The sequence below is a fragment of the Octopus bimaculoides genome, chromosome 12 (genome assembly GCF_046866305.1).
Source record: "Octopus bimaculoides isolate indiv1 chromosome 12, ASM4686630v1, whole genome shotgun sequence".
NCBI classification, from domain to species: Eukaryota; Metazoa; Mollusca; class Cephalopoda; order Octopoda; family Octopodidae; genus Octopus; species Octopus bimaculoides.
Window position 1 is genome coordinate 60,586,562 of NC_142939.1, and position 12,500 is coordinate 60,599,061.

General features: G+C 37.3%; 1 protein-coding gene and 1 non-coding gene across 2 annotated transcripts in view; both read left to right on the plus strand.

Annotated features, from left to right (window-relative positions):
* LOC106876602 (receptor tyrosine-protein kinase let-23-like) overlaps positions 1–12,500 on the plus strand; it is a 15,789-nt gene that overhangs the window by 2,603 nt on the left and 686 nt on the right. The window contains exons 2-4 of the mRNA XM_089361134.1: positions 9,522–9,638; positions 10,809–10,983; positions 12,280–12,500. The exon at positions 12,280–12,500 is cut by the window's right edge and continues 686 nt beyond it. Of these exons, the coding sequence (XP_089217260.1) occupies positions 9,522–9,638; positions 10,809–10,983; positions 12,280–12,500 (513 nt within the window). The remainder of the gene's footprint in view (positions 1–9,521; positions 9,639–10,808; positions 10,984–12,279) is intronic.
* On the plus strand, positions 7,715–7,787 carry Trnat-ugu (transfer RNA threonine (anticodon UGU)). Its single transcript has one exon. It is a non-coding gene; the product is annotated as a tRNA-Thr (tRNA).

The window sequence follows — 12,500 nt, forward strand, 5'->3', positions numbered from 1 at the left end:
GGCATGCATAGTTTGAAAGTTTACGAGATTCATATTTTACAAGGTTTGATAAAATTTGATGGTTAAGTAGATAATTGCGATCAATAATGGGAATCCAGTGGCAGGAATGCGTCTCCAACCTGATAATCTTGCGCATAACCAGCTCTACAATCATTGAAGTCAAGATCCTAAAGGCTGAGCTGGGATGGACCGGCTGTATGATCCGCATGGATAAATCTAGGATGCTGCGACAGTTATTCTACCGTGAACTGGAGAAAGGCGCAGTCGTGCCTGAAGTTACCCAATGAAGAAGTATAAAGACAACATCGAGTCCAACCTGAAGTAGGCAAAACTTCAACACCGCTATCTCTAGCGTAAAGCGGCTGACCGGACCATAACCTGTGCTTCAAAGCAGCAAACCACTTCCATGCTGACAGGCGTGAGCAGTGCCTCAGAGCAAGCTACGAGAGATACAGAAAGGTTCCCGCTCCTATTACAACAAGCGGTATTCCTTTCATGTCCTGCAACCGTTATCTGCGCGTTTGGCTTCGGCCTAAGAAATCACAGGAGCTTCATCTCCCTCAAGTTTTCGGACATATTAAGTCTTACTCATTGATAGCCGATTCGAAATTTCCAAAACTTCAGACTAACGTTTCTGGCTATGGACCGGCATTTGTTTCTGTTCAGGGTTAGACGTTACTCGCAAACAATACGAATGTTCAGGGATTTAAGGGTGATTTTCTGTCTCTTTTGTTTTTGTAATATCATGAAAAAATCTGTTCTTTGGGTTGTGATTTAAGAAGAATATTGAGAACAAATTCTCTGTAATGTAATCGTTTGGGAAGACTGAAATCGAGACAGATGACATACAAAAAGCTTTGTGATTGAATTTGGTAGACGGAAAGTGCGTTGAAGCCTGATATATATATATATATATATATATATATATATATATATATGTATGTATGTATGTATGTATGTATGTATGTGTGTTTTTGTGTTTATATGCTTTTTTCTGCCCCACTACTACTTGACACCGGTGTTGGTTTGTTTATGTCTCCATGGCAGAGCGGTTCAGTAAAAAAAAATATGCCGGTAAAGTACGTACCAGACCAAGGCAAAAAAAAAAAAAGAAAAATAAACAAGTACTCAGGTCGATTTGTTCCACTAAACCCATCAAAGCAGAGCTGTAGCAGGGCCGCATCCAAGCGAAAGGTGAAAGATTAAAGCAAACAGCAGTTACAAATATGGAAGTATCACGAGCGTTAGCATTGTTGGATTTTTGTATTCTACTGTGAAATCAGAATAACATCTCTGTCATCCCGAGGAACTAACGGGCCATTACTTTACGTTGATAATAACTGTGGCTGGAAGATCCCCCGCCATACTTTGTAATATTCATCAGAAAAGACCAAAATGACAAATGGAATCATAAATCAGGGGTTTCATATAATTCTTTCTCTCTGTCTTCATCAACAAAGACAGCCCAGAAAACAGTTTTTAAAAATATTTTCTTGCGCCCCTGGTTGGATTCATAAACCCTGTCACAACTTTACCACCCACGAACTGGGTAACAGAAAGTGACTGAGAGAAAGGGGGAAAATGTCACAGAAGACATGGTTAGAGATGTTCCTGAAAGACGTAGAGGGGATGGGATTCTCTTGGAGTGGTAAAAGAAGAGAGCAACAGGTGAAGCATTAAACGGAGACAATCCGTTGCCCAGTGGCCGGCATGGGAGTGTAGCTACAAAAAATATGTACACATGTAGGTACGTACATATATATGTATGTGTGTATGTGTGTATGTATGCAAGGATGTATGTATGTATGTATGTATGCATGTATGTATGTATGTATACGCGTGTGAAAGTATGTATGTGTACATATATGTGTGTGTATGTGTGTAGGTGGATGTATATACACATGTACCAGTCTTTCGTCTTCAGGATAATCTGTAATTGTAGACAAGAGCGTATGTACAACATATATATATATATATATATATATATATATATATATATATATATATATATATATATATATATATATATATAGATTCAAGGCTTGAATATGGTACTTATGCGAAGGCACCCGAATATCACATCCCAAAAGGATGGGTGATTAAAATCAAACAATAAGCAACACGGATTTCAAAAGTGATTGCAGTACGCACGTTTCATGCTACTTCAATTTATTTAAGTAATGTGAGCATTACCTTAAATGCAATATGAAGAGCAATCTTCAGCTGCACGAAAAAATGTAGAAAAAATGTAGAAAAAAAGACATATTACAAATGTGGCAACATATTAAAACCAAGTGGGAGAGAGCAGAGGAGGAATATATAAGTCCATCTTGACATAGCAGGGTCTATCACTTGGTTTTAATATGTTGCCACATTTGTAATATGTCTTTTTTTCTACATTTTTTCTACACTTTTTCGTGCAGCTGAAGATTGCTCTTCATATTGCATTTAAGGTAATGCTCACATTACTTAAATAAATTGAAGTAGCATGAAACGTGCGTACTGCAATCACTTTTGAAATCCGTGTTGCTTATTGTTTGATATATATATATATATATATATATATATATATATATATATATATATATATATATATATATATATATATATATATATATATATCTTGCATACAGTATATTGTTACGACGACGACACACTGACAACCGTCGCTGCCTTCATTACCACCACCACCACCACCACCACCACCATCGACACAACACAACTACATTGTCATCACCATGACCGACATCCATCCTTATTATCTCAGTATCCTCATCAGCAGCAGCAAAGGCATCACGATCAACGTTATTGTAACGCTTCTCACCAACAGCGCCGCTGGTACCGCTGCCGTTGTCACCGCCGCCAACGTCAACAATTGGTATCATGATAAACCAGGTAGTACATGAAAACTGCAAGTACACACGCGTCCACACACACACACACACACACACACATAGAGACTTACACACAGACACACACACATGCATACACACACACACGATCGCACACACACATACACACACACACACACACACACACGCAAACAGACAGATAGACACAAACGCACACATACACAAACAAAAGCAGTCACATCATGATATATATACAAACAGAAACAGACACATGATAATATATGTATATGTATATATATATATATATATATATATATATATATACTCACACTCACACAGACATACACAGACAGACAGTCAAACAAAAACAGACACATAATAATATATGTATATGTATACATACATACATACATACATACATATATATATATATATATATATATATATATATATATATATATATATATATATATACATGCACGCGCACATGCGCATATACACACTTGCATATGCATATATATGTATAAGTACACACACACACTCATACAGACATACATAGACACATACATACACAGACACAGAGACGCAGGCACACACACACACACACACACACACACACACACACACACACACGCACACGAACACGCACGCACATACAGACTTATATTTGTACAGGATGTCAGACCGCCATTCATGCAGAATGTGAAATCGAGCAGAATGTGAAGAAGAATTCTCAAAAGCTGTAGTGTAGTAAATAAAATAAACGAGTTGATTCACCCGACTGACACCCACTTCCCTCACTTTCCACCCCTCACATCTCACTTGAACATCACTACAATCCAGCTGCCATGTCATGTCTACCGTTTTTTTTTTTCCTTCATTCATCTTTACCATCCATTCTGAGACGAGCTATAACCATACAACTTCTGGTTTCACTACGATTTGGCTTTCACTGATGTTTACGTAACTGAAAGAGATACATACATACATACACACATACATACATACATACATACATACATACATACATACATACATACAGGCATGCACATACATAATACATATATATATATATATAAATAAATAGCTATCTCTTTCTCTCTCTCTCTTTATATATATATATATATACACCAGAGTAAGCATATAAATGCAAAACAAGGTGGGAAAAATAGTACTCGAATACCAGAGGTACAGTAATATACTTTTCAATAAAGTATATATATATATATATATATATATATATATATATATATATATATATATATATATTAAAGCTGTGATAACAATACGGAGAGGAAAGATAGAGAACAAGCCGGAACTATTTATATTCATATACATACACTTATATAAACTATATAGCGTATGTATGTGTGTGTGTGTGTGTGTGTGTAAGAAACTTCGTTTCGACGGATTGTTCAAGCTGTGTTCCACTGAACATCATAACAATGTTTTCTCCAGAGCGTATCTATATTCGCGTGACTACAATGACACAAAACAATTAACAAAAGCACGGTAAACGTTACCAGGCCCCACTCGTTCGCGAGTGACGGCTGAGTGTACTGCGCTAAATGTTACTTTTACACTGGAATATCATTATTGACACAATCAATGAGACGAAGAATTCACATGTTATAAACTTTCTATAACTATTTATGTAAGCATTAGAGTTCCTTAAAGCATTTGTACGAATGGCTACGAAAGATCTTTCGGTCAGTTACAGGAAGAAAAGGAAGAAATATAACTGAATTCTTTGTTGTTAGATATTGATATTCTTTTAAGAAGTTGACATTTCTCTGAGACTGAGAGCAATTTTTGTTGAACGAGATGGATGTGTTCGGAAAACGGAAGACGAAGCTTAATAGAAGAGAAGAACAATATTAACGAAATATACATAATATTGTGAGAAGGTAACTGCAATGAGAAGCAGACGACAGCTACTAATAGATGCAGCTGAACATAGACACAATAGAGACCTGAAAAGAACAAAAAAGGATATAAAAGAAAAACTGTATTTCATAACCTGACACTGGAAGACATATGAATTATTAACAAAAGATTTTAGAACCATCTATGAATTCGATAACAAAACAAATCGATGATCTTACCAGAGGCTTCGATGACATAAGAGAGACTACAAAATATGTCCGAAAATGTAAGAATACAACGGAAGAGAAAAATGAGGATACAATACAATTGTTGAATTCTGTCGTTTGGTTTAAACTTAACGACCACTACACAAGCTATTTTATGTAACATTGATAAATTATTCGAAAGATATACTGAGAATGATAGTTAACGTGATCCACGAGAAAATAATTGATATTTATTTCCACAAAAATTATGAGTAACGACTAGAAAATGCTATTAAACTAAAATAATAGTGTGAGTATTCAAAATGTGTTTGCTGCATGAAAAGTCATAAAATATATTTCGTGAAGACCATCCTGTCGACGAAATAACAAAGTAATTCTGGAAATACAATTGCAGTGTGTGTATTCTTCGTTGCAGCATTCCCATAATACTCTAGTATATATATGTTTACACACACTCGCGCGCGCGTTTGAGTGTGTGTGTGTGTGTAAGTGTATACTAGAGTTTTATATATATATATATACGTGTGTGTGTGTATGCATATCTACCTATCTATATATCAACGTATCTATCAATCTACATACACGTATACTTTTATCAATATATATGTATAGTGGTTGTCTACTCCTTAAACAGAGTTTGACCACCTCCTGCACCTACACCTTATCCCTTTCATGGCGTCTGATGTGGCTTTTTAAACCAGACAGTGTTTTGAAAAAACACCCACACAGATTGCACCTCTGATTTGCACTACCAATACCTGCAAGTAAGTTCTGCTCATTGTGGATCCTAACATGTCTTTTAAGACCCCCATTGGATTTGCAGACCCTCTGGCACACACCACATTCAAACGTGTGCACAGACATATAATCAGAATAGCTGGATGAGGTTTGTTTTCCATGGGTTCGCAGGTGAGATTTGAGGCCAGCCAAGGACAGACATGGTCTGTCACAGACTGTGCACACAAAAAGGTCCTTGTCATTCACCTTCTCAGTCTTTACATTTTTCCTTAAATGTCTCTTGAGCCCTGCTTGCATCATCCTGGCCTCTTCAAATGCTTTCACTCCACTCCACACATACATACATACATACATATATATATATATATATATATGTATGTATAGTCTGTTAAAGTCTGTCATACCGGCCATGACGAAGGGAAATAGCCCTGAAACTCGAGTCGCCTTTATATATTTATATTTATATATCTGATCCTTTATATTGAACACTCAATATTTCATCTACATTCAATACTTTCTTTCATGGTGCCATCCATTTTTATTTTATTTTATTTTATATTATATATTGTATATTATATTATATATTGTATATTCCATATTCTATACCCCACATTGGTTCTGCAGGAATATAAATAAAACATAAAAAACAGACAGTGTTGGAACTCTTTTAAACAAAATAATATATATATATATATATATATATATATATATATATATATATATATATATAAATATATACTAACCCCACACCTCTCAATTGCTGGCCTTGTGTAAAAAAATTGAAACCAATATAACAGATGAAACAAGCTTCACCCGACAGCAAAACAAACCGAGACAGAACACTAACTGAAAGAATCTATAAATAAGAATACACGATGATGTACACACTTCATGAATACGGGGGTTACCAGGCGGTGCAATAAGAGACGGGCAAAATGTTGCTATGCATTTTCCCGGCATGCTAACGGTTCTACCAACTCGCTACCTTTGTTTCTTCTGTTATATCAGAGTTTGTTCCGTTGTGAGCCGTGTGCAAGCCGTGCCAAGCGATTGAGTTAGAGATACAGAATGATCTGCATAGCTCAAAGGAATTCTCCTGGGACCCTCAGCTCTTGACATAGACGTAAGCGCACAATCGTGGCATAAGGCATATCTTGGGTACTTTGAACCTGACGGAGCCCATTCCTGTCCAGGTTTTGACGTAACTTTCTCTCTGTCTTTCTGTTGAGAATGAAGGAAGGAGATAGACGGAGATAGACAGAGGGAGAGAGAGCGCGGAAGAAATAGAATTGAGACTAGTAGTGGACTGGTATTTTATTTATCGACCTCCAAAGAATGAGGAATCAATGGTGACTTTGACAGGATTTGTATCTCAAATACTGCCAGGTATACTAGCCAACGGTTTTACAAACTCTACCAGGTCACCTCCTAATTCGTATACCTCAGAACCGCGCAATCAAATAGAAGCATCTTGTCATTTGTTGTAATATCCTATAACAATCGATATAATTGTCAATACCCCACAAACGAAATTTCTGGTCTTGTGCCAATGTTAGAAATCAATGTTTTGTGGCGATATCTTCATTGAAATACTGTTTGCTAACCCACTGGACTTGTTTTAGCGATGCTAAGGTTACATCGAAATTACACAAGAAAATCAATGTCACCAACAATACGTTGTGCATGTAAAGTTTGAGTCTGACAAATTAATACAAACAGGAACTATGTTTTGTTGATGGCGTCTAATAAGACGTTGAGAGTTGTCAACACATTTGCTTTTAGACTTAACTCACTCATGGCTTCATGGTTGTCGTTCATCGTTTTATAATCTTTTTTATTGACAAGAATTACTAATTAACAAATGATTGTTCCCATCGTTACAGGTGTATTTTTAATTGATTTTTGTTTTGCTTTTGGTTTTCTACATTAAGTGAGTTAACCGCCATTTTTCTATTGATACAATGTCGAATAATTGCAGAGCTAAGTTCAAGCGTTTTAATAAGTTTAGAATTGAGGTTCTTATTCGTAGTTGCCTCTATAGCTCAGTGGTTAGAGTACTGGTCTTGTAAACCAGTGGTCGTGAGTTCGATCCTCACTGGAGGCTTCTAGTTTCTGTCAACTTTTTGGTATCTGCTCCTCTGCAAAACCAACCCATTAGTAAAATTTATATTATTTGCAGTGCTCCAGCATGGCCGCACTCCGATGACTATAAAAGGCAAACGAGTAAAATCAGATTGATCGGCAGCAATTTCTACAATAGGAATGCTCTGAATTGAGAGATCAACGCTACGATATTATGGATATCTGGTTAAAATGTCTCCGGAAAGAATCTGGCTGTAAATTTTGATCTGAAAAATTAGACTTATATGCCAGAAAATACGGTAAATTTATGTGCTCTTCTCAAATACGCGATTTTGCGGGCCGTTTTCGAAGAGTTCAGACTGAGAATTGCTTAACGGCGTTATCATGTGTTGCGAATCGCGTGACAGACAGCAGGTGTGGGGATACATACAGAAGCGATCACTTACCAAAAGACTCCTTACATAAAACAGACACCGTAACAAGAAACGTATTAGTAAAGATATTAATGCAAATTAGCAGGAACAGAGGGAGAGAAGTAGGAAACAAAGTCAACAAATTCTTAATTGACTCATTAAAACAATACAAACAATAAGGCGAAGAGGGCAACAAATAGGAATTATACACAAGAGGATACGGGTAACATGATGGTCGCTCCCGTCGGTTTCGACGTACGAGGCTTTGAAGGAGAGAACTTGAAGTTAAAGAGAGTAATATAAAGAAAGAAAAGAAAACACTAAGTAGCTGCGTCTATTTGCGATGGATGTGTGAATGTAATTTGAGTCCACTGATGATTTTGATTTTGCTTAGAATTGGGCAAATGTGTCAGTTGGTTGCGGGATATAATTCTTCTTTGGTTCATCTTTATTTTTTTTTTCAACACAACAGCTGGAATAATGACACAAGTGGATCAACCGACAAATACTGGGTGACACAAAATCAGAAAACAATTCTCTTGTAATTTTCCCCATTACATAGTTTAATGATAATTTGTATAGCGAAGTCAATTAAAGACCTAACACTCGAAAACCCAGTCTTAAAGACATTAAGAATTCCAGTGTAAGGAGGCAGCCATACTTGATCGATATCTATAGGCACTGGTGTGGTTGTGTGGGTAAGAAGTTTACTTCCCATCCATGTAGTCTTGGGTTCAATCCTAACGTGCGGTTCCTTGGGCAAGTGTCTTCTATTTTAGCTCCGGGCTCACTAAGGTTTTTGAGTAGACTTGATTGTTGCAAACTGAAAGAAACCCGTCGTTTATATATATATATATATATATATATATATATATATATATATATATATATATATATATATATATATACACATACATACATACATATATACATATGTGTATGTATATGTGTATATATACACATGTATATGTGTTTGTTTCTTTGTTCCCTCTCTTGGTTTGTTTATGTTCCTGTAACTTGGCAGTTCGGCAAAAGAGACTAATAGACTAAGTACCAGACTTCAAAAAACAAAAAAATATATCGGGGTCGATTTGTTCGACTAAAACCCTTCAGGGCAGTGCTCCGCCATGGCCGCGATCCAATGACTATAACAAGTTAAAGATAAAAGATAAAAGGTCACAGAATCGTATATTTTGAAGAATCTAATCAGAACTTTACCTGCCGCGTGCTATCTATGGCTCTCAGCTTTACTACGACCGCCATTTTAAAATCTCAATGAAGCAGTTGTCACGATGTTTTGTCAACAAACTCCAAATTAATATTGTTTTTTTTTGTCTTTGCAGAGTTGTTGCTAATGCCGTCTCCACGAGTACTACTACGTCTACGTGGTGCCCAGATGGAAGATATGCAAGCCAGAACGGAGATTGTCTACTGTGTTATGACTATTGTCATAGATCCGGGTACGTTTTTATTCATGACATTCCAATAAAAATAGCAACTATGTTGTAGTAGCTGTTCTGAAGAACCAGAAATTTATCGACGGCTTGTTGCGATATCCTCAAATTTCACCATGAAATATGTTTCTGGTTTATTTAGCTCTGAATTACGCTATTTATGACCTTTATTATTTTTTAAATAGAACCTTGAAAGCATGCTACTAAAGGGGCTCTTTATTTAGTTTCTTGGTCAGATAGAAATAACAGCTAAACCTCTCTCGGATCATAACCTATGGCGGAGAAACATTGGATTATGTAGTCCAGTTCTATTCAGCAAGTCAGTTAAAGGTGTGAGTGCCAAGCAGAACAGGAGTGGAGAGAGCGTGTCTCCCTGGAATATTCCTCTTCTAATGGGGATAGCATTTATTATTATTATTATTATTATTATTATTATTATTGGATGAAATTTCGATTAAAAGGCAGTTCTTTTCCTGTAAGTCATTAGCAACAATATTCAGTCGGTTAACCTCGTGTTTCTTGTCTGTATAGATTGACATATCCAAGAATATGACCACATTGTCATTCTCTAAGACGCTTTTTTCCGGTGTTAGAAGGAAAGGTCTAATTTCTATTGGTACTTTTTACTCTTTTACACGATGCAGTAATTTGACTGCGGCCATGCTGAAGCACCGCCTTTGTCGAAGAAATCGACCCTAGGACTTATTCTTTGCAAGCCTAGGACATATTTTATCGGTGTCTTTTGCCGAACCGCTAAGTTTCGGGGACATAAACACAACAGTATCGGTTGTCAAGCGATGGTGAGGGGACAAACACAAATACCCCCCCCCCCCCTTTTTATATATATACACACGACGGGCTTCTTTCAGTTTCCGTCTACCAAATCCTCTCACAAGGCTTTGGTTGGCCCGAGGCTATAGTAGAAGACACTCGCCCAAGGTGCCACGCAGTCGAACTGAACCCGGAACCATGTGGTTGGGAAGCAAGCTTCTTACAACACAGCCACTCCTGCGCCTATATTTCATAATGGTATTTCATAATGCTAACATAATTTCCTGTATGTGGCAGTTCCTTGGCTAAAACAAGGGAGCCTGAGACAACGTGACTGTTTCTTCCTAATCGGCATTTGTTATCATATTGAATATGTTTGTCTTGTTTTTTTTTTATATAATTTAGCTGCACAGGACCGTCAGCTTTTGTTGGACCAGGTGGTTGCCGAAACTGCTGGAAAGGTTTGGAAATAAATTCGACCCATATAAAATGCATTATTCCATATTTGGAAGGATGTGCTGAAGGTTATTATCTGAAGCAAATACCTACGCACCAAAGCCTTCCCTTGTCTGGTTCTGAGGTAAGTCTAAATATTATATAACGAAATATATTTTATTCAGTCAATTCCGGAATAATGGCGAGTGTGTTCAGTTGAATAGAGTATTTGGTTAACGTGTTGCACTCACGATAACGATAACGTAGGTTCGATTTCTGGACCGGGCGATGCACTGCGTTCCTGAGCAAAACAAGTCATCTTGCGTTGCTCTGCAACCACTTCTACATCTTACGTGTGGCACATTGTGTACCTGTACAGGCAATGTTGATTTGATAGATGGAATGAGCTTATGTGTCGCACAAACATTTGATCCCTATAAACAGATCATCTGTGCAGGCTGTTCTGCAAGAAATTGCAGAGCCATTTTTTCTTAGATTCGAGAGGCCGTTATTAACCCATTAGCGCCCATGGTCCGTTTTTTAGGACCAGAAGGATAATCTCGTTCTGTACATTACCAGATGTAATAAGTTGTCCTTAACTTTTCCAAGTGTAATAACTTGTCCTGTAATTTTCCAGGTTTATAATCTTAAGAACATTATTTCTCTTGCTCGCATTTTTCCATGTAATATATTATTTGGAAGAATATATTACTCTGGTTTCTTGCTTTCGCGATCGTACTCTTTCGGTTACTGCCCAACATTCATGACCATAGATGAATATAGGTACGAAAACCGAATTGAAGACATCAAGTTTAGTTTATTTTATCGATCTCTCTTATTATGAGAATCGAATGCTGGAACTGGCGCATTACTGTACCGGCACCTGAAATCCTAGTATCAAAATCAGCTTCCTGTCGCCCTTTGAAAGGCTACAGCCCTGGTACTACAGACATGCGATTGGAATGTCGCAGGAACGAATCGCCAGAGGAATTCTTCAAGTCGAGCCAACCCGTAAGCAACCTCGTAGCAGACTGAGAATGAGATAGAGGAATAATATCCGTTGTCTCAGTTGGTCACACTTTGCGTGGGACCAAAGCTAAAAGATCTAATGATGGTAGCTTCTGACAGCATCGCATGGAGGAAGTGTCTAAGGACTCACCCTCACGATCTCCAGGGAAAGCTGGGCCGAAACGATGGAGGGGTGGATATATTGCTTTGTAGTATTCTTAAATGCCCCTATCTAATACGATTTTTATGTACCTTATATATGTTGTTGTTTTTTTGTTCCTAAATCTGCTCTTACCGAGCAGACTTATGTTCAAAGACACTCATCCATTTCTAGTCCTTTAATCCATTTTACTCTTTTATGTAGGAAAATCGTGCTTAAAACGCATAACATTACTAAGTGTTGATTCTGACTTTGTATCTCCTAAATTTGTAGGTGTGCCTGCGCTGTCATGAACTCTGCTCTTCGTGTCTCGGGCCGGGTGTATCTTACTGCGTCAAGTGTAAATACTACAAATTATATAACATCTGCGTCCGTTACTGTCCTTCCGGTACACAGGCGGATCAACAGAATCGTCGTTGTATCGATCCTAGCAACAATCGAAGGCAAACATTGATTCGTTACCTTTACAACTCAAAGCTGAATACCACAACATC